Below are 24446 nucleotides of genomic sequence, written 5' to 3' on the forward strand. Positions count from 1 at the left end.
ACCAGTAGCTAGACCAGGTTGTTACCTGTACTTCTGACCCATGGACTATAAATCAGAGGTTACCACGATCTCCTCCTTCGATTCAATTTATTTGCAAGAGTGGCTCCCAGAACTCAGAGAAAACAATTTACTTACTAGACTATTAGTTTACTTTGAAAGGATATAACTCAGGAACAGCCAGATGGAAGAGATTCATAGGGCAAGGTATGGTGAAAGGGTGCAGAGTTTCCATGCCCTCTCCACAAGGGTGTCACTCTCCCAGCACCTCCACATGTTTACCAATCCAGAAGCTCTCCAAACACCATCCTTTGGGGGTTTTATGAAAGCTTCATTATATAGTCATGATTGATTAAATCATTGGCCATTGGCAACTGATTCAACATCTAGAACCTCTTCCCTCCTCAGAGGTTAGGATAGGAATGACAGTTCCAACCCTCTAATCACATTATTGGCTCCATTGGCAGCCAGCCCCCATCCGTAGGTGACGTCCCAAAATTACCTCATTAACATACCAAAACACCTTTGTCACTCTCAACACTTAGAAAATTCCAAGGGTTTTGGGAGCTATGAGTGAGGAACCATGAGCAAAGACCAAATATATATATGAGAAATGTATTTTGGTCAACTGGATGACCATATATATATTTTTCTTATAAATCACAATATCATATGTGCCTTTCAGTGGTCAAGATTGGGTCAAAAATGAGAGAGAACATGCCCTATAAATGAGGAGTGCTCCTAGATCACATTAGTATATCCATTTGGGGCTGTGATGGAGAAGTAAGAAGTACGGAAAAATATCAGAGGTAGATCATGGCTAGTCTTCCTAAACGTTGTTTATATAAACTGAATGGTTCATATTTGCATAAAATTGATAACATTCATTTTCAGATTGTTGCTAAGATCATCATGCTAAGATCATGTACCATATATTGATTTTTACTGCATATTATTGGGAAATCTTGTCTAGGGTGAATTACTCTCATAGGCTAAAAAGCAGAAGGAGTGTTAAGGCCTCTTTATTGTTTGCCTCAAATAAATAACTTTAAATCATTGTTTAAGGGTATATTAGTCACAGAAGGAAACTGAATCCACCATTTACTTTATCAAATTTTCTCTACACCATTCACTGTGTGTATACACTTTAACAAGTATAACAAGATACTGTGTTTGGCTTTGGGCAGGTTTTTGTTTGTTTGTTTTTTTTTTTTTTTTTGGCTGTAGCATCTGTTCAGAGTGTCAGAGTACAAATTTAGAAGCTTATATATATAGCCAGCAGGTCATCTTTTCATGAGCTGTTGTTAAAAATTTCTCCGATAAAGCTACATTTGTTGGAGGATCTTTCGACTAAAATAATATAAAGGTATGTGTCTGATCCTTCTAAAAAATTTGGCATTTAAACAAAATATAAAGCTGGGTTATGTAAGGACTTTAATACCTATAGTCATATTACATAAAGCTTTGCATGTTCTGAAAACTGACTGTATTTTCCAGTAAAATTACTCTCTATGCTTTATAATAACATATTTTCATGGACTGAGAAAGTTCTGCTCTTAAACTTTAAATTCTGTAAATTATAAGTTGTTAAAAGATTTAACACTCTCCTAGTCCTGATTTTAGTTTATATAATCATAGCTACTTTTATACACATTACTAATGAAAAATCTTGACTTCTTGTATCAGATGTATGAATCTAATTTTAGAAAAGCTTTCTGTATTTTTACTGAGCTGAAAAAAATTTGATATATTTGACAACTGTTACTTGCATATTTCTGATTAATGAGGCCCTTAGAGCTAAGGCTGTTTATGCAGTTTCATTTGAAATTTATTGTAAGTAGTATTCCATAGATTTATTATAATTATATGGATTACTGTTAGTGATTTTTAAATTCATTCTTTTGAAATAGAAAGGTTTTCAAAGAAAAAATAAAGGTTAAAATGTTGAGTTGAAAACCATATCTGTCAGGTTGAAAAGATTCTTTACTCCATTCTCTAATTTTCATCCAAAGAGACACTATTACCCACTTTGCTATTGTTTTCTTTCCCCACCTTTTCCTCCTGTCAAGTCTTTCTTTTTCCCTCTGCTATTCTAAACCGTTAGGTCTATATCAAGATCATGCACTCCTCTTCATTCCCAGAAGTGAATAAAAACTATGTAGATGGTGTATGGAAAGATAGACTCTGTTCCTGTAGCAGAATTGAGCCTTTCTCCCTCGGACTTAGCATAAGCCTAAGTGCAGCAGGCAGGGCAAGAGAAAAGGAAAATGTTTCAAACACCTTTTAGGAATTATAAAGTAGAACTAGGAGATTAGTTTTTAGAGTTTTGTCTATGTTTTGGGGAGAAGAGAGGCTGTTAGCACACTTTAAAGCTCTATGAGAAAATCAAACATTATTATTATTAGCTGTTTGCTTTCTGGCCTTGCAACAAGATATAGATATAGATATAGATACACACACACATATATATGTATATATATGTATATCTATCTCTCTCTATATATATTCTTATAGTGGGGAACTAACATTGTTTAAGGGAAAACTTTCTAGATGTATACCAACTTTTAAACTTTTTCTCTTAAACTGCTGAGAATAAGGTATTAGGTGAAGAATGTTTTTTTTTCAGATCAGTTAAAGTCAATTTAGTCAAAGTCACAGTCCTACTGAGTGAAAACTTCAGAAAAGTGAATTGAAGATATAGGTTTTGTAAATGACTTTCTAGCATACATTTCTACACCCTTCCCCCATTCAAAGACTACCTTGTTCTCTAATAGGAATCCTGCCATAATCACAGCATCTATTAATCCTCATAAATACCTCAAGGGAAACTTTATTGACTCCTAAACTTCTGCATTTTTCACTCTTATTTTTCAGGATGTCAAACTTGGAACAATTTGACTCTGACTTTTACCAATCTAATTATAACATTGAAAATCAGGAGCAGAGTTATAATGATTCTAATGCCTATGGAAATCTTTATGGATCTAGAAAGTAAGTACTTGACACTGAGAAAATATGTTCTCATTTTAAGAAGTCATAATATTTTGACAGGGAGTTTCAGGTAGGGAGTTTCCCTTGAGGGAAGCAAAACCTCTCCCCGCTATATCTCAGTAAAATGCCCAAGAAGAAATGTTAGGAAAGGGCAGAGAAATGAATTCAGTTTCCCATGAATGGCCTTGATCGCCTCAGGCGATCAAGGTGAAAGACTTGTCGCCTCAGGTGAAAGACTTGTCTCCTCTTTTCAAAACATCACTTAACCGGGAGCATGAATACAGGCCCTGAACAAACAGAAAACATTTTCCTTTTACCTGATATTTCCCAGGATATTGCTCAAGAAACCGATTTTATTCAACTTAATAAACATTTACTGAGTGCCTGCATGTGTGTCGGAAATTAAGAAAGGCACTATAAACCCAAAGATAAAGAAGAAATCTATAATCTTTTCCCTCACAAAATTAAAAAATTTATGTTGGAGGGGGGACAATTAAATACGCTATTATAATACAGTGTGGCAATTCCTAACTGAAATCGAGATAAATGTAGTTCAGCATGTGTTAGTTATTTGAGTTGACAATTCAACTTGAGTTGAAAATAAATTAAAAAATGATTAAGAATTTAGTATTTACCCTCTACTAGTGCCCCAAATAGGGCAGTTAGAATGAGAAGAATTTGGTTCAATCTGGCTCTGGTATTTGTTTTTTGTCACATTGGGAAAGACAACTTCCCCAACTGAGTGTGTTAAACTGAGAAATAAGGATGTTAATAATACCTGCTTCGTGAGAATTGTCCGAAGAACAATTGTGATAACGTGCAGGAAAGTGTGTGTTAAAGTAAAACCATTATAATATATATGTTATTTTTTCATATAACTATAGTTTGCAGAAGCAATGGACACCATTGCCGAGTCACTTAAACATGCATTTGGTTACACAGTTGCTTCTTTAGATGTTCTTTTACATTAGTGAACTGTGAGAAGGGACAGAGAAATTAAGGAATTTTTCCAAGGTCACACAGCTCGTAAAAAATGGGGTTAGGCTACTAGTCCAAGGTTGTTGGATTAGACTAAGGGGCATATAATTTATTGTAAAATCAAGACATTTTTGAGAGTAAAATGTGTGCTATTAATAACAATGTTGGTACAATAAGAATAAACGGGATCATCTTAGGCAAACTGGGATGTGTGGTTACTGTGCCATCCCAACAAGTTTAGGGCAAATAACCACATAAGAAATACTTCAAATTTATTAATTCCTGAAGTTTATTTTTCGAACACAGGTAAGTACCTTGAAAACTCCAGAATAAGGAGGAAAAAACAGAATAAATACAACAGGCAGTGGGAACTCTTCCGTTTCAACTACACCCAAGACAATTTGGATGTTGTTTTTATGGGCTGATGACTCCTGCAGACACAAGCAGATAGGTGCCGTTTTCACAAGCTACATCCTTACTACTCGTGCTGAACCACTGCTCTAAAGCGATAGGGAAAGGAATTGGTAACCAATGTTTTTAAAACTGTAGAAATTAAATATCTGGAATTTTATCTCATTCATGCCCCTAGTCTATGTTGTCTAGCATTAGTCAAATTGCCATAAGAACATCTTAACATGAAAAGCAATCCATACCTCTATCTACCTATCTATCTGAATATTATCACCAGGCAACTTAAATGTGTTTAAAATATTTATAAGAAAAATGGGGGAAAAGGATAAAGCTGTCTAGAATTGCCTCAATCATTGCTGAATCCAACAACAGAAAAAGAAGTTAATTTTATTTCATTTATGATTTACAGTTTGGAAGGTCGAGAAAAAACAGAAAAGTGTATGATGGCCCAGGGAGTAGTTTGAGCATGAAGGTATTACAGGATGGTAACTCAAAATATATAAGCCACATGAAAGCTATCTAATAGGATTTTTCAGCTCTGTGCTCCTGTTTTATTGAAGGGATCCAGTGGCCTGCTGTTTCTTTTCTCCCTTCTCTTCTCCAGATGGAATAAGCACCTGGGCAGCATCCGCAATCCACATTTTCAGACTAAACGAAACTGAAAAGTCCAGTAAAAGAGAGACAAAGCTGTCTCCTTAAGCAGGGACTCAAACCACAGCCTTCTCCCCCCACCCCAGCCCACCCAATTTTCTTTCTCCATTTGACTGCACATATCAATGTTGACCAGAAATCAAGATGACAAGGAGATGGAAATTAATATAACCAAGTGAGGGCAAGTTATGATTATATTGCATTAGGTTGATGGCCTGGCCTACTTCAGATGCTTAGCATTTAAATCCAAGTCCTGATTTGGATGTGGTAAATTCCAACCCATACTGCAAGTCTCAGGAATTAGAAAAGGGCATATTAGCTGTGGTACTTTTATGAGGTACATAAAACATGGAGTCAGGTCAGTGATTTACAAGTGTGCATCAAATAACTCCAGAAACTTGATCTTTTATTCATACAGTGAATAGTTCAATTAAAATGTACCCCAAATCAGAATAAGATGTTCATCATACTGGCAAAAGACATAGGAATCCAGTAGCTAGTTATAATCAGTCTCTCTCTCCCTGTCCCCTGCCCCATTCCCTCCTCCTCAGTATGAGAGCTCATTTTAAAACACTTGTTATGCTCAATGAATGGCGTAGTGATCTGAAAGCTGATTGAATGTGCTTCTTATGAATGAAGATATTTATATTTTTAACCAAGTTTTCTTAGTTTAGGATGAACAAGATGGAGTTTTCTCATTAAAAAAACAACTTAACTATCCAGTCATTCAGATAGGCATTATTTCCAATGACTGCAGCCAGTTTTCTAGGCTATATTTTCCCACTGCAGTTTCCAGCTTTTGAAATGGGAAATCTATTCCAATTATTTAGAGTAAGAAATAGCTGTTTCTGCAGAAAGGTGACAACAACTGGAAAACTCCCTTTGAATGTTTCAGCAGGACTTGAACAGATAGATACTGAATTATCAGCTTTTCTGAGTCTCTAGACCTGCGATTCCTTTAGTGTTTCAAGCATAGTTAATGGCACATCATTATGTGTACCCGCTGGCTGAGCCAGGATCTGGGAATGTCATACAAGCCCATTCCCCCAGGGATCAGACTGAAAAAGGAAAGGAACATCAATTGACCCTCATGATGGAAGTCCATACAGTTTTGGAAAAACAAAGCCTCTAATAAAATACGTACCTATTGATTATGTGATGCGACAGAAAACTGACTCTGTGCAACAGACATAATTCTGAAACCACCGAAAGTATAACTGAGTCTTCTAACAGTGATCTTCTCTATTTACATTGGAAGGTGAATGTTAAGTCCTGTTGTCTCAGAAACAGTTAAATATTTTTCCCAAGCTGGAGGCCATGCCGTATCTTAACACAATATCATCTAAGTAAAGACAAGCCTCTTCAGGCTGGTTGGAACTGTATAACCCCATGTATAGGTGGTGAGAAGGGGAATATTGAAGAATTAGTGAGCATTCAGAGGGGTTGTATATGGACCAGGTGTGGCCATTGCTTCCTGGCTTAGAGACGGAAAGCCAAGCCAGGCATGGGTATAGTGGAGATTCTCCTGGTAGGAAAACAAAGGGTGGGTGGGATGTTGTCGAAGTCAGTCTGGGTGTTCCAGGGAAACCAAAATGGGAAAAAGCTAGAGATGATCAGCACAGAAGGAATACAAACTCTTGACTTCCTATTAATGTTGTTTTCTCTGAGGAAGTGGCAGACTGGGAGACAACAATTTGCAAATAGAGAAGATGCTGTTTCAGGGTGTGAGGAAGGTGTCTAGAATGCTTCAGTGTCAGTCTCGGGAAGAGAACAGCATACAGATACTTAGCTAATGCTTATTGATCACTTTTTGTGTGCCCCACGCTAACCTAAGTGCTTTATTTATTTCAGCTAATTTAATTCATCATAACCTTATGAGTTCTATTATTGTCTTCATATTACAGATGAGGAAACTGAGGCACAGAATGTGAAATGATTTGCCTAAGATTATAAAATTGGGATTTGAACCCAGGCAGTCAGACTCCAGGAGTCCTGTTTGCTAAGCACTCTACTTGGTTCAGGATACATCCTACCATGGGACTAGCATTACAGGCAGAAATATAATACATAGAGTTGGAAAGCAAAAGAAGGGGAAAATGACCAAGAATGTTGCCAGTCGTTCTAAAGGAGGCTTTTGCACTCACTTCACAGTTGTTTGAAATGATTTTTACAGGAATAGGAGATGCCTGTTAACAAAGGTAATATTTAAATCCTAGCAGCCAGAGTCCAGTGTTTATTCTGGTCTAATTCAGTTGAAATTTGGAATAATGTGTTGAGTCAGAAATCATCAAAGTTTCAGTATTTACCTTCTCAAAGAGCTAATTAAGATGCTCTGTAATCAAGGAAATCAAGGACCACTTTTTATGTTCCTTTCCCTCCCCTCCCCTCCCCTCCCCTTCCCTTCCCTTCCCTTCCCTTCCCTTCCCTTCCCTTCCCTTTCCTTTCCTTTCGGTAAAAACAATTTGAAATGACCAAATAACCTCATGGATGAGCCCTTTTTTCTTCCTTCCTTTCTCTTCCTGCAAGAAGTTATTTACTAAGATTGTTTTCCAACTTTCTCACACAAATGGTGAAATAAAAACCAAATAAAAGCACAATCAAGGAAATATTGTAATATGGTGTTTCAACAAAACTAAACTGCACATTTCAAAAGACGGACAGTGAAGTCAGCTATGGAAGACTTTTAAGTCAGGTTCTCAAAGATAATTTGATTGTCAATAACTGTCTGGGAATAGCCAGAGCTAAAAAGTCTACTCCTTGATGGACAACGGTCAGTTTAGGTGTTTTTTTTTTTTTCCTATGAATTGACTACTATTAAAATTTTGATTTTTAAAACTTTTTATTGAAATATAGTTGATTTACAATGTTGTGTTAGTTTCAGGTGTACAGCAAAGTGATTCAGTTATATATATATATATATATATATATATATATATATATATATATTCTTCTTTTACATTCTCTTCCATTATAGGTTACTACAAGATATTGAGTATAGTTCCCTGTGCTATACAGTAGGTTCTTGTTGATTATCTATTTTAAACATAGTAGTGTGTATATGTTAATTCCAAACTCCTAATTTATCCCTCCCTCTCTTTCCCCTTTAGTAACCATAAGTTTGTTTTCTATGTCTGTGGGTCTATTTCTGTTTTGTAAATAAGTTCATTTGTATCTTTTTTTTTTTAGATTCTACAAATAAGCAATAGCATATGATATTTGTCTTTCTCTGTCTGTCTGACTTCACTTAGTATGACTATGATTTTTTACTTGCTGCCTCCACAGATTTATAGGGAATGTCCTGTTTGGTGACCGTCCCTGAAAACCAGTGAAAAAGCAGCATTGTGTAGGGATCAGGGCACTGCTCAGACAGTTTCAGTTCACAGTCCAGCACCTGAATGTTATTGTGTGTTACCAGGCAAGTCATTCAGTCTCCATGAACCTGTATTTCTTTTTCTGTAAGATGGGATTAAAACTACGGTTTTTACCTTGCAGAATTTTAATTACGTGAGAAAATGTGAAGGAGAGTGTCCAGCACATTGTAAATTATCAATACATGTTAGTCAATATGGATCATTCTTCTAGAGAGTTTTTTCACAACTAGTCACTTTTTTTGATTAAATTTAAACGTCAGGCAAGTTAATTCTTTCATGGGTAAATAGTCATAAAAACTAGGAGAAATCATAAAAGGAAAATTGTAGTTTCCTTCCTTGATTTGTCATAATAGCCCTTTCTTAGATGTGTAAATATCAGTATTTTCCTTTTTCTAGACAACAAGCCAGTGAGCAGCCTCAGGCTGCCTTCGTCCCACCAGAGACGCTCGTGTCATCCAGTTATGCGGGACAATTCTTTCAGCCAGCATCCAACCAGGATTATTATTCACCATCTTCTTACATTGACAGTTTTGATGAAGAGCCTCCTTTACTAGAAGATAAGTTAAGGAAGTGCTATTAATGTGTGTACAGCTCAAAGAACAATAGCAATAATCAGCTCTTAATGTGCGCTGTCAGCATGCCGCACACAGTGTTTTATGTGATTATTCCACATATAAACAAGAGTCTGCCAGACCAACACACTTAAACCTTTGGGAGTTTGTCTCCTGTATGTGTGGAGACAATTGGAAGTAGATACGAGCTATTGCTGTGCTAGTCTTGCAGTTTTTAAATGTTTCTTCACTGTTTCTTGAATGTGGACTCCCTGACCATATCTAGACAACAGTGAAGACATCTTTTGGCAGAGTGATTATATCAGAGTAACCACAAGCATATCTTACTATTTTCTGCTATGTTTGCCTGGGAGCAAAGTGGGTAGTTTCTCAGTACTCTTTTTTTGTTGTCATGGAGAAAAGACAGGTTTTTTTTCCCTTCCTGGCTCATGTGAGCCCGCACATCTCAGATAGATATGACTAAGTGGGAAGGAATATGATTCCAGTAAATAGCACTGTTGGTGGCAAGGAAACCTAGGGACCCTTGCAGTTAAAAGTGGCCCCCAAAGATTTCAGGCATCTTCCATCCATTGATTTTTTTTTTAATCCAGCCAATTTATATCTGCCACTTTTGTTCTTAAGGAATATCAACATGATGCTAGAAAACTAAAGTTCAAGGAGATTTATATTTGGAAGCCAACGGGCTTCCCTGGTGGTGCCGTGGTTGAGAGTTCGCCTGCCGATGCAGGGGACACGGGTTTGTGCCCCAGTCTGGGAAGATCCCACATGCCGCGGAGCGGCTGGGCCCGTGAGCCATGGCCGCTGAGTCTGCGCGTCCGGAGCCTGTGCTCCGCAACGGGAGAGGCCACAGCAGTGAGAGGCCCGCGTACCGAAAAAAAAAAAAAAAAATTTGGAAGCCAAGGAGAAATATTCACAGGCTAACTGCTCTAACTCTTTTGTATGTAGTCCAGTGAAAAGGGATAGGCTAAAATTCCCAATATTTCACATCAAAAGATCATTGTTTGCTTCTTATGAACATAGCCAGCCCCCTGATAGTAAAACATTCTTCTCTCTTTGCCTTCAAATTAAGAAAAGAGGAAAGATTTAAACCATTCAGAAAAGCACAGAGATTTATATAATCGATTTGTTGGCTCTTTAGAAGCCAGTTAAGTTTTTGGATCAATTACGCTTAACCAATTCATTCTAATTTGCCTCTGCATCTGATATCTAACACCTGAAAGTTATAAGCCATTCTCATCAAGAATTTTCCTTGACTCCACCAACATCTCTACATAAAAAAAACTATCAATTGACTAATTATAAAATTAATCTATATTCAAAATAGAAATTTGGAAAATATAGAAACATATGAATAAAAATATTTAAAAATCACCAAAAATTTTGTCTCTGAGACATATCATTAATAATTTGATGTAATTTCTTCCATCCTTTATTCTGTTTTTCTATGAATATATACATATATACACTAAAAAATGAAATACTATATTTCTTTGACTATGAATATATTGGTAAATACTTAAAAATAAAAGTTGGATCATACTATGGGCATAAAGTTTTATATTTTTTAAAGTTACTTTATATCATAAGCATTTCTATACAGGCATTCTTTAAAGTCATTAAATGTTATTTGAAAATATGACATGTAATGGCTTCATAATATTTTACTATATACAAGTACTATATTTTAAATCTACCATAGAGGTCATTCTTTATAATCAATAATGCTTTGGTGAATATCATAGTAAAAACTTTGACCTGTACAGAATCTGTCCTTAGGATGGAACTATAACATTGGGATTACTGGGTCAAAAGTCATTTATACTGTCAGGCTCATCTAGAAAAATAATGAGCCAACAGACCTCCATAGTAGAATAGGAAATGTCTTTGTTAAGTTGATAGGCAAAAAGGCAAAAAAGAATACTTCTTATTTCTTGGTTACTAGAAAAGTTAGACATTTTTTTCATATGTTTATTGACTGTTTTATATGTTTTTTTCGTATGTTTATTGTTTTACATGTTTTTACTTCTTTCTGTTTTTCAAGTTCTTTGCCAGATTTCCTATTGGAATCTTAAGATTTTTCCTTTCCTTTTTTATTTGTAGAGATATTTATATGGTAAAGATATTAATTATTGTCTGGAATATGTATTTCAAGCTTTTTTTTCCTAGGTTGTGTTTGCCATCTAATTTGTTTGTGGGATATTAGGGCATATAGTCATTTTATTAATCATGTTTATGTTTTTAACTCCACAATATTTTTCTTGGTAACTTTTCTTTCCAATTGCTCTTTTGTTTAGAATATATTTCTCCAGCTCTAGATACTGCTTATATCCTCTTGTAGATTCTTAAATTTTTAAATTATCTTTTTGTTTTTCACTTAAATTTTTGATTCATTGAAAATTGTTTTAGGTTAGTACATGAAGTAGAATTTAACTTTGTTTTTTTTCATTAATGATTAATCAATTTTTCCTGTAACATTTACTGAAAATAATTTTTTCTACTTGTCTCAGATGCCTCCATTCCCATGATGTCTTCTTAAATTTCAAATAGGAAATATACTAAATTTCCCCTCCTACTACATCTCAGAGAAATTCCTAGATTGTTTTGTTTTCTCTTTGTGATTATCTCCACCAAATATATTGTATATTAGAAGAGAGAGTATCTGATATAATTTTGCATTTTGAGTCTATGAAATTTCTAGACTCTGATCCAATATGTTCTTCAGGCTGGGTGACTTTGTGAAAGCCTCAACCCTCATCTGTCTAAAAGATATAAAAAGACCATAGGCAGGATTTCTAGGATAAGATGATAAAAGACATTTGCTAGTTTTTATTGAGCGTACACCAAAACAACCTATAAAATTATGAAGTTATAATAATTAACATCCCTTGCACAAAAACATGTTATTTGAAAGTGTACTCATTTATTCCTTAAACACTTAGTTGTCTAAAAGACTTGTTTCGTTTTATGTAAGAATAATAACCTTTGCTATTTGATCATGTATAATCAATGTTAACAAATGCAACTTGAAGAATAATAGTCAATTCAAATCTGTCAGACTAGAAAAATTACTGTGATATTTACATTTGTAGCATAGCCTGATGTTTACATTTGAAAGGCCAGTGCCACAATTTGCATAGTAAACAAAGATATTAATTCATTTTTATAACATATATATTGTATACTTTACTACCACTAGATGACAGCAAAACAATAAATTTTGCATTCAAATTTCACAGCAGTTTCATCTTTTTTTATCTTGTAAAATAAGTTGTTATATTAGGGTATCTACAATTGATAAATAGGTATCTCATTTGCATACCTTATAATAAATTTGAAAACAAAATATTATGGAGATGTATTTTGGTAAAAAACACACAAAATATTTTTTCTTATGAAAATATTTAGTAGGTCCTATGTTCATTCATTGTTTCATGACTCCATGTTGAAACATGCAAAAGTTAATTATGCCATCAAATAAATGGCTGATATCAGTAATAATGTCTCATAAAGCATTTTCATCTGGGTTTCTTCAGGAATAATGATTATGCTTTTAGAGGAGAAAGGTATTTTGAATTAAAGGCCACTTTATTGTGGTGAATACTGAAAACATATTGTTAACGTAAATATATAAATTGAAAATAAAGTTTGAAGACAACATAAGCCTCAGGTGAAATTCATTTAAACTATAGTATTTCTCAATTTTTAAAATCTTCTGCTATTTTAAAAATCGCATTGGACATTCTAACCTATTTTAAGTTGGTGAACTACTCATATACTCCAAAGTGTATGTTCATTAAGAAATATATAAATACACTGTGAAACTAAAAAGGGAAGTTGAAATGTAAATGATTTGCTCACTATTTATTTAATTCAAATTAAATTCAAATTCTTTCTTTTCAAGCTTGGGTTGGCTATCAATTGTCAACCTGGATGTGAAAAGAGTGAAAGATACACTTTCTATCCTAGTTCGGGCAATGTCTGGCTGACCTTCTAAAAATGTCTAGGCCCCTGTTAGAGCAAGGTCCCTGTATGTCATGGCGATCACTGAAAGTTCATCTAGTATTCTGTGTGTAGAATGTCAGCTTTGCAAGGTGTTTAGGTGGTATACACAACTATAAAAGAAGTTGAATTATACCCTGTCTCTGACCAAAGAGCGTTACTAAATTCCGGGAAGGGAAGTTGAATGGCAGGTACCAATGATTTAGGGAGACAATCCTTCACATGGGAGAACTGGGCTCACTTCAAAAAACTACAAACCTTATGAGATTAGACGCATGTTGACTCAACAACAGCTATATGATTAAAAGCATGGGTTCTTTTTTTCTTTTGTACCCTCTTGTTTTGTACCCTATCCCTAGCCCCTGGCAACCACTTTTCTGCTCCAACTCTATGAGTTTGACTTAAAATTTTTTTAGACTCCACATACAAGTGATACCATGCAGTATTTGACTTTCTCTGTCTGGCTTATTTCACTTAGAAAAATGCTCTCAAGGGCCATTCATGTTGTCACAAATGACAGGATTTCCTTGCTTTTTTATGACTGAATAGTATTCCAATGTGTATGTATATGTATATGTATATATATATATATATATATATATATATATATATATATGTGTGTACCACAACTTTTTGGTTGTATATATGTGTGTGTGTATATATATATATATATATATATATATATATATATATATATATATATATGTATACCACAACTTTTTGACACATTCATCCAGCAGTGTACACTTTGGTGGTTTCCATGTCTTGGCAGTTGCTGCTTTCAGCACAGGGGTGCAGATATCTCTTTGATATCCTGTTTTTGTTTCCTTCAGATATATTCCCAGAAGTGGCATGGCTGGATCATACAGTAGTTTTATTTTTTATTTACTTTTTTTTTTTTTTTTTTGCGGTACGCGGGCCTCTCACTGTTGTGGCTTCTCCCGCTGCGGAGCACAGGCTCCGGACGCGCAGGCTCAGAGGCCATGGCTCACGGACCCAGCCGCTCCTCAGCATGTGGGATCTTCCCGGACCGGGGCACGAAACCGTGTCCCCTGCATCGGCAGGCAGACTCTCAACCACTGCGCCACCAGGAAAGCCCAGTAGTTCTATTTTTAAAAAACATTTTGAGGAACCCCCATACTGTTCTCCATACTGGCTGCACCAATAAACATTCCCACGAAGAGTGCACAAATGTTCCCTTTTCTCCACATCCTTGCCAACACTTAATTTCTTGTCTTTTTGATGTTAGCCATTCTAACAGGTGTGAGATGATATTGTGGTTCTGATTTGCATTTCCCTGATGATTAATGGTGTTGAGCACATTTTCATGTACCTGTTGGCCATTTGTATGTCTTCTTTGGAAAAATTTCTGTTCAGTTCTTCTGTCCATTTTTTAATTGGACTATTTTATTTATTTAGTTTTCTATTACTGGCTCTGTGACTTTGGAAAAGTTCATCACTCCAAACCTCAGCCATCTGATGCACAAAGTAGGAATAAAATAACAGTACCAGCCTCAATGCATGTCAGTAAGACCAACACATGTAAATCTTGTAAGGCTTACAGCAAAATTCAGTAAAAATATTCAGTTAAAAAGAATTCCACTCTTTTTAGCTCAAATGTATGTACTTTCTAGTAGTTTAGCTCCAGTTTTTCCTAACCTCCACCTCACCCATATTCAAATTTAAAATGAGAGAAGGAGGGTAACCAGCTTGATTACTGGTTCCTAAGTGGTGACGTTATATTCTCCTTTATGAATGTCCTTTTTTTTCTACTCCAGATGCATCTTAAAGTTTAGCTTTATAGGAGTGGTGAGGAAAGTAACTGGTGTGATGTTGGCATTTATTTCTATATTCAGTGGATGTCAAATGGCTGGTTTTTTTGTTTTTTTTTAATGAAAAAGATATAAGAGGAGCAGAATCTAGCAGCGGGGTCTGTAAAGGGACAGTCAGAATTCTTTGAAAAACAAGGCATTGGAGAAATAATTAGAAATTACTAATTGAGTGTAGACTCATGGACACTGAGCCCACTGCTTTTGGATATTTTATTCTAGCATCACCACTCATAAAAGGGAAAGGTTAATTGTCTCAAGAATTTAATCTCTGAATACACAGACTCAACAACACACAGCACTGACCTTATTAAAATATGTATGCACGCCATGATTGCTTTTACTTGCTGAATGAGCCATTGCCTTTTCTCTTCTGTGGAGTTTCAGGCAGTTAGCATGGTATTGCTCTTCTCATCAGGCGGAGTATAAGTAAAATCCCAGACCTAGGCTAAGTGTCTTTAGATTAGATAATACTGCTAATTGAAAATTATGCATGTTTGGTAGGACAAGTTTCAGAAGTGTAAGCAATAGAAAATGCAGGAAAAAGAAATATCTCAATGGGCATTAAGATGGGACTTTTCGTTTGTTAGCTACCATTATATTTTGTTTTTACTGTATAATGTCCATTTCCTCATTTTTGGCTGCATTTTAAGCTTCTATTTGCTGCAGAAGGCAGGGAAATTTTTCCTTGATGGAATTATTTCTCTAAAATATATCTTTCAGCTCATTGTGTGGGAATAAAAAGTCTTTTTTTTTTGTTTCAAGGTTGCTATATATTACGTAGAACTTTAAACTATGAAGGTATAACAATCAGATTAAAGTGCTAAGTAAATTAATAATATTTGTTAACTTTAATTAAAGAATATTACTCATGTTTATTTTTCTATATTTATATTATCTCCTCCCCCTTCTTCTTTATAGAACTTGGAATTAATTTTGATCACATACGGCAAAAAACATTGACAGTGTTAAACCCACTGAAGCCAGCAGATGGCAGCCTTATGAATGAAACAGACCTCACTGGGCCCATCCTGTTTTGTGGGGTCCTAGGAGCTTCCCTACTTCTGGTAATGGACGGCAGCAAGCATTACATATTTTTTTTTTTTCCTTTTTTTAAGCTAACATTGGTTTATCTAAGTTTCATGTTTACAGCATTATATTTATACTTCGGCATACACCACAGCCAAGTACCAGATTTTAAGGCACGTCCTTTCAAATGTCATTTTTGAAGAGGTCTTTGTAAATACGGAAGAAAGTATAGCACTTTATGAAGTGAAAATTGTTTGATTCATAACTACATTTTTTTTTGGTGAGAGAGACATATTTAATAGAACCATAATGACACAGAGAAACTGCCATCATGTATTACAACAGATAAAAAATGTAAATTTAAATAGAATTTCAAAAATCAAATCACCAAGACAGATTTTCAACAAAGCAGGAAATCATATAAATGATTTGCTTGTAATTTAAGTCTTTTTTGTTGTTTAGAAAAGACTGTCGATCTGAAAAAGTTGGAGGAACACATGGATTTGGGAAACAGAGGGCTGAAATTTTATTTCTTGTTTTCTGTGAGATTTCTGTTGTGACACTGGACAAATCCCCTCTATTTACTCATCATTTTCATTGCTGGGGTGTATCTATCTCTAGACTATTTCAAATATTCTGTTAGGTATGGGGTGAGTCTCCTTGTTTCTGGTTAGGCTATTATGAATAAATTGACTTGCAACGATAAGCAGTGATTTGTTTATTCAACCTGTATATTTCCCCTATCATTTTAGTTTTCTCTTTTTTATGAAGGCAATTTTTCCCCTGACATCTCCATTTGTCTTGTGTATGGGCCTCTTTTGTTCTTTAAATCTGGGAGTAATGATATTCAGAGTCATCAGAAAAGAAAAACATATTTCCACCTAGGTTAAGTTTAGAAGGTATTCTAGCTTATAGTTTAGAAAAATGATTTCTCCACCCAAAAAAGGGAAGAAAAAGAAGAAATGAGAAAGGTCTATGATTTTGTATTAAGGAGGTAATGACAATACATTAAAAACAGAGGATGAACAAGATGGTCAAGCCAGTCTGACAAGTACAGTTTCATTAGGGCACAAAGAGATAAATTTGGCAAGAGAGGTAATATAGGAAATTAAAGATTCTAAGAAAAGTCCTTAAAATAACTACTCATTTCACTTTCCTTTCTTACAGCTATCCACTTCCCTAATGCAGCTATACTTCTCAAAACTAGCTGTAAAATGTATCTGCAACTAAATGAGTCTTCACTTTTCATTATTAATTACATAATACTAATCGAAATTCTGATAGAAATCTAATTTCTGCATTGTAGTGTGGTCAATAATCACATCATATTTACCCAATGCAATAGTACTTAGTTATAGCATCTTATTTCTTCCTTTGAACTACAGCAAATGCAAATACTCAAATAATCTAGCACTATATCAACCAGAGTTTTAATTTAGTCTCTAACGTCCCTTCTGTCTTTGTCATAGTAATTTGATAATCTTAGATTAAGCTGCTAAGTAAGACCATGTCAATTAATCAAATTGTCAGAAACAATCAATTTAATATATTAACTCATCTTTCTTTTTCAGGTAATTTGTAATATAACAGCTGTTTGTTTTTCTGTAGAAAATATTACTATTACCACCTCTTGAAGGAAAGCATTAATCCCATTAAGATCATTTTTGGGTACATAATGTTAGTTGGAATTATTTAAATATCCTCTCTTTTGTTTTAAGTGCAAAGTAATACAGGCAAAGAACTCAACTGAAAGTGGAAAAATTGGATCTGCCCCTAACTTTGCCTCCAGGTGTGATCCTGAACCTTGTTTTTTGTTTTCCTATTTCTTGGCCTTCATTTTTTTCATTTTGAAGATCAAAAAGGAGGTTTATATAAGTGGTTCTTAAGGTTCGTTTCAGTTGTGAAATTTTAGGGAATGTGTAAAAGTGCGTATTTTCTCAAACTTTTTAGGCAAATATTTTCACTTCACCTTTACCATTAGATGTGGTCACTTCAGAACTGATTCTGATACATGTAGAACAATAAGGACCGAAAAACTCCACTGGATATTAATAAAGCCAAATTTAACTCAGAGTCCATTTGAGGCTGTTAACCCTGCCCTGGATATCTAAAATTAAAATGTAAAAGATGATTTTATGGGCTGGTATATGCATTGTACTAGAGAAAGCAAAACTAAATCCAGAAACAATATTCAAATCTGTTCATTATCTCTGGAGGCGTAAGATTCATAGTTACATACTCATCATTTTTATGATTTATAATTATATAAGGCACAACACCTTTCAGTGGACTTTCTTCATGTTGAAGGAAGCAAACTAAAAAGAACTGCTTCAAACACTCAACACAAATTTAACTTTACTTATTCTTCCTCTTAAAATTATTTTCACCCCCCAAACCATGAACACAAGTGTTTTAAAGCTATGGCTCCATTTAATTTTTCTAGTAGAGCTAAGAGTGTGATCTGGAAAAGGAACATGCACAGCCAATATAAAAGCATAATCAGAAGAATAAGAAGTATTTCAAGTAAAGATGTAGTAATAAGGGTGGTACAAGGCTGACCTAAAAATTTTTGAATTTAAAAAGAAATCGAACATTTATTTTCCATTTCAATTACAAGTCCTTGTTAGAATTTGAAACAACTTAAAAAATGGGACTGGCCCTGCCAGATGGAATTGTACCTCAAATTAGATAAACTAACAAGAGTAAGAGATAAGGAGAGAGGTCAGTAACTGATATGGAAAAGGACAATTTTACTACCAAATTAGTTTTATCCACCCTCTGTTTACCCCATGCACAAAACTGGTTAGGGTCATGGACCAGCTATGTGTCCTTTGGGTACAGGGAAGTTGTGTTTCACCATTACAACCATTCCTACCTCAGAATTATCCCACCCAATTAAAATATTAAGTAGAATGTTTCTCTAATACATGAAAGTGATTTGAAATTGTCACTATTTTCCAAGTGGAGCAAACTCACCCAATAGAGCAGTACATAACTGATGTGTTTCTTTTAGCATGCCCATTAGCATTATTGGCATTATTTCACAAAATAGCCAGGAGGACTTATTATGACTAATGCAGCAAAGAATTCTGCAGCATAGCCCAGGGACATTTTGTGAAAGAACTTTGTAGTGATCAACTTCCCCAACTGCAGAGGAAGAAAACTTCAAAATAGCCGGACAATTTTAAACATTAAAACGGTCATGATATTCTCCATTAATTAATTACAAAATAAATATCTCTTTATTCTGTAAGACATAAGGACAGCTATGGAGCAGAAAAAAGGACAGCTAAAAAGCTCTCTCCCTGAATCAACTTACCAGATCCTTTGTTGTTTTCAAATAATTCCCATGAAAACTGGAGTCAGCCTCCTCAATCTTTATCTAGAATTTCTAACCAGCTTAATGTATATATATAAAAATGACATGCATTCTTTACTGGAGCTTTGGCACCCTCGGGTAGCAAACATTAAAATATCCTGGGTTGAATCAGTAGTAGATTGTGACTTTCCCTGGATGAGTTTAACGGTGCTGGCTCAGGAACAAGTCTCTCGTGCTCTGTGGGTGATGGCTATTTTGATGAATCCTCAGGTCAGTGGTCTATCCTGAACACTACTGACTTCCTTTAACAATACCTCTTTTGTGATTTTGTGACTTGGTTTATATAAATCAGTTTTTCATAAAGTCTGTTCAGTTAAGCTGGTAATAGGCATTATGAAAACAAAGGATTCTGGGGTCAGATAAGTTTGGGGTATACTGGCTTAAATAAGGTTAAATAAGTCCCCTTGTTTACGACTTGTTAGAGCTCCTGCAGGTGTTAAAGACCTAAATTTTAGAGCTGGACTGCCTGGATTCAAAACTGAGCTCCACTGCTTACCATTATTTTACCTTGGGCAAGTTCCTTAACCTCTCTGCACCTCAGTTTCCTCATGTGTATAATGGGTACAACAATGGTACCAACTAATTATGTTGTGTGGATTAAATAAATTAATATATGTGAAATCTTTAGAATAGGACCGAACATAGTAAATCTGACAGATGTTTGCTAATATTACTAATATGTTTTGTAAATCTCCAAGACTAAATTGGAATGTTTTCATTAACTTATTCATCCATTTAATTGTTCAACAGATATGGGGAGAAAAATATATCCTTACCTATGCCTAGTACCCCAATAGGCAATCTATGATAAAAAATATAAATCTGGAAATATAAGCACGCTTGTGCCATCTCACGTATAGTTCAAGGAGGGGGGGTGGTGGTGTTTGTTTTCATGACCTGAATCCGTATAACAGGCAGTATTTTTTCCAGAACTCCCAGTCTCGAGACTTATACTACAAAGACATGAGCAGCATTGAGCTGATTGATTCGAAAATACTCTCTGCTTTGTTGACAATCTGATTTCTTCTTGATGTTTGTTCTATGTTCAAACCGTTTTCTTCCCGTTGTTTCAGGCAGGAAAAGTCCAGTTTGGTTACGTGTATGGCACGAGTGCCATTGGCTGCTTAGGGATTCACGCCTTACTAAACTTGATGAGCTCTTCAGGGGTGTCCTGTGGCTGCGTGGCGAGTGTTCTGGGTTACTGCCTGATACCCATGGTCATCCTGTCCAGCTGTGCCATCTTCTTTTCACTGCAGTAAGCGTCTGTGTGTGCTAATTGACCCCACCTGCACAATCATCGCTAAGGTTTGCCACACCAGTACAACAGTTAGCCTCTTTCTGATCATGTTAGTAGTGGGATTGGGGAAACTGGCTATTAAAAGCTACATACAGATTCAGGAAAGTAGGTCGGTTTTGGCTCAGGTGCTGTTCCTTTCGATGATTTAAAAAATAAATTAAACGAAGTTATCTTTAAAATTGGCACTTTGTAAGTTGTCACATCCTTCAGTATGAACTATTGTCATGGGTAATATAACCAACAACAGAAAATTCACTTGTTTGAATTAAGAAGAGTAAGTGCCTGGTGCACACTGACAAATTGCTTCAGCTCCCAAACACTCTGCCTTCTAGGCAGGAAACAAGTATTCTTTCTCAGCTGGACTCCTTGCAGTGCAGAATTCCCAGGAAGCCTAATGAGGATATTACTGCTAGAGAACTTTATAGCATATATGCTCAGTCAATATTTTTTTTTCCTTTTTACTTCCTGGGCAGATAGTATTTGCAATTCAAAAATATTAATGGGGATTCAGTAGATATGCTTCTGTCGGGCAGTGCATATCACTACCACTTTGGTTGGGAAGAGTAAGTAATTACATAGTCCTTTGTCACCTGTCATGCTCCAAATCCAATTAGAAATAAACATTTGCCATCAGTGCTCATTCTTCCACATCCAAAGGAGACACAATTCACATTTTTTTTTTCTTGGATGATCCAAGTTTTAGGTTATCAACACTATACTGGATAGGATATTACATACAGAATTTTGCCAATGCCAGATAAACATTTTAGAAAGACTTTAATATTTTTGTTTAGATATAATCTCAGATATTTTCTTCATAACGTTATTGAGAATGACATAGATGGAAATGCTTTTTTTGTTTTAATATGGTTTCATTTTGAAAGTAATAGTCTTGAGAATAACAGAGCAAACTCTTACTTTACCAGCGAGTGCTTAACACGTAAAAGAGAGGAATACAACAGAAAATGGAAACTTTGAATGTATAAGTACAATGTGAGTTAAAGGTGTATTTATTGAGTCTTGTCCATGGAAAAATTCCACTTTTTGTATATCATGTTCCTTAGCAAGCTGTTCTGTTTGCTATGTTGTTTGGTACAGATGTTTGACAAGTTACTACAGAGTTCAGTTTTACAACTTCCATTTTGTCAGATGCTTTTGCCAAAGAATACTATAATGATCAACCATTTAAAAATTCTAGGTTTTAGACATTATTTCCATCAAAGTTTAGCTTTGGGGTATCTTAAATGACTCCAGATTATTAGGGAAAGAAAATAAAAACTACAACTCTTGAATTTTGAGACTCATCAGAGGTCTGGACATTTTTCATTAGATTTTCATTCTGAAATGTAAAGGATGAATTAGAAATCCTTTAAATTATATTAATGGGGAATAAGCTATCTGATCTCTAAGACCATTAAACTGAAATTGCCTTTTTGGGCATATTACTATAACATTCAAATGAATTATATATAATCTCACATTTTTGTTCACCAAAACCTGTAAATTGAATCACTCTAAATTTTATTTCTAATAGATATTAACTAAACCTATAAATGTAATACTTACTAGAGTGTTTTAAAATATTTTTGGTTTGTTCATAATCTAAGGCATCATAAGCTATATTGTACACTTTTTCACTTGTTTTGCTTTGGTTCAATTATTAAAAGTAGGTATTTCTGTCATTCTCACAAATAATAAACACGATTCTCAATTTCAGATTCAGCCAGGATCAAGTGAGGCAGTATAGTTTGACAGTGGCTAGAACAATATGCTGGTACTTAGCAGCACTTGACCTAATGACCATTTCACTTTGCAATTTTTTTAAGTCACTTCACTCCCATTTCTTCCTAAAGAACCAATTGTCTCCACAGTTACTTTTTGAAGATACCAATTTGAACAAATCCATTTTGATATTATAAAAATCCACACGTTTATTTGCCAAAGTGATCTTCAGCAATGAGGTGGGAGGCCACACACATCTGTGCCTTACTGCTGCATCTGTTCCCTCACTGAGCTGTGTCAGGCTTTGCTGTCCTAGACAAAAACCCAGGACATGGACCTGGGTGCGCTGGGGAGTAGGAACCCCACTGGAATGCGAGTCCAGTCATTTTTCTGCTCATACTGGGGGTAAATTTAGGAAGAAAGTGGGGAAAAGAAATCTGTAGCTGTAAAAGAAGTCTCTAACCATAGCTTATATGAAAGAATTTCGGAAGTTGGGATTTGAATGTTGACTCATGAGAGTGACAGCAGGTCAATTCTTCTGTTTCCAATAATCTGAGTTTTTACCACCCTATAAAATATTTAGCTTCTAGTGGTGAACTTGATTCAAAAATTTTCTAAATAGCTGAGGCCTTTGAGTTCCTGTGGTTCCTCACCCTCCTTTTACAAATTGAGAAAGTGGTTATAAATATTGTACCAAGGACATTTCAGAGGCAGCTGTGATTCAATAACCTTTTTCTCCTGGTGTAAGATAACCATCTCCTTTGTCTTTGCTCTAGGGGCACCTTTGGAACTGTGTTGGCACTGGTCATCATTGGCTGGTGTAGTCTCTCAGCCTCCAAAATTTTCACTTCAGCCTTGGCCATGGAAGGACAGCAGCTTCTCATTGCTTACCCTTGTGCCTTACTTTATGGGCTTTTTGCCCTCCTAACAGTTTTCTGAAGATTATTTGAGATGGCATTACAGGATTCTATTTGTTTGTCGCTCAGATTATCCTGGAAATGTATTGGCATTCACATTTGGTCATATGATTTCTGTTTTATCGCTGTTGAGAGAATAATAAGCAGAGAGACAAAACAGCACTTAAGGATGGGGCTCTAATAGGCTGTTTGGTTTTAATGATGATTTGCTTATTGGTTGGTGCATTAAAACAATTTAAAATACTTTAAAATAAAAAGGGATACAGTTGTTGTACTGATGGACCCTGCTTTTCTTAATGGATGTATTTCTGAGAAATTGTAAGTAAATAAAATCATATGCTGACTGGGTAGAGGAAATCTACAGTGAGCCTTTTGAGAAATCTTCATGACAGTTCAAGCTGTGTACAAGTTGTTTAAGTCACACTGTCCAGGACCTTTGGAGAATTTCAGGGGAGGTGTTATTTAGGGTTTGATTCACCTGAGAGTCAAAGAATCTCCTGCCTTTCCATTCATTTACTTTCACAACTATTGTTAGGTCCCATTTGCACAATGCATTCACTCACCACTTTTTCAAGCCCTAACTTCCTTCTTACTTGGTTTAGATGCCATGGTTCATTACTATAATTTCTCCCTTGAATATGTATATCCTCAGTACCCTTGCCATTTTGCTCCCTGAATAGATGAATGTGACTGGAGGAAATGTCACTTGTTTCTATTTTATTATATGACTACATCTTAAATGGCTGCTCAGTACAACCTTTTGAGTCCTATTACATTACCCTACTATTGATAAATTCACTTTCGCACTTTCTGAGTTGATTGTTTCACATCATTTCTTCACTGCTCAAATCTCCAATACTCCTCTCATACTGTTAGTTGATGACCTTTCTTACTTTATTGAAAGAAAGAAACATCTAGAAAAAAAGTATGTCTTCCCATCACCAGATATATCAACCTACATGCATCTTTATAGATACATGTATATATCTATAAAGACGTGTGTGTATGCATATGTGCATATATATATATATATATATACACACACACACACACACACACATTCCCCCTATAAAAGCCAGAGAAATGGGCCATAAATGAAGAGTGATATTGAATCAAAGGATTTTTATTTTAAGGTAAGAAACATTGAAAGATATTTACGTGCTGCTATGAATAATAGGTCAAGAGGAAAACACTGGTTATGCAGGTGCAGGGGCTGGATGTGGAGAAGAAAAGAGACAGTGACAAGGGGGAATGTGTGATGGAGTTATTATCAGAGATAACTTTTTATTTGAAAGACCTATCC

General features: G+C 35.2%; 1 protein-coding gene across 1 annotated transcript; it reads left to right on the forward strand.

The window, feature by feature from the left end:
• The first annotated feature begins 987 nt into the window (after nucleotides 1–987).
• Nucleotides 988–23486, forward strand: YIPF7 (Yip1 domain family member 7). The gene is made up of 6 exons (XM_060011755.1): nucleotides 988–1363; nucleotides 2872–2988; nucleotides 8796–8954; nucleotides 15719–15866; nucleotides 20281–20462; nucleotides 23003–23486. The coding sequence occupies exons 2-6, from the start codon at nucleotides 2873–2875 to the stop codon at nucleotides 23163–23165; spliced, it is 768 nt and encodes a 255-aa protein (XP_059867738.1). The 5' UTR covers nucleotides 988–1363; nucleotide 2872; the 3' UTR covers nucleotides 23166–23486.
• The last annotated feature ends 960 nt before the right edge of the window (nucleotides 23487–24446 follow it).

The sequence above is a fragment of the Delphinus delphis genome, chromosome 5, assembly GCF_949987515.2.
Source record: "Delphinus delphis chromosome 5, mDelDel1.2, whole genome shotgun sequence".
Taxonomy (NCBI): domain Eukaryota; kingdom Metazoa; phylum Chordata; class Mammalia; order Artiodactyla; family Delphinidae; genus Delphinus; species Delphinus delphis.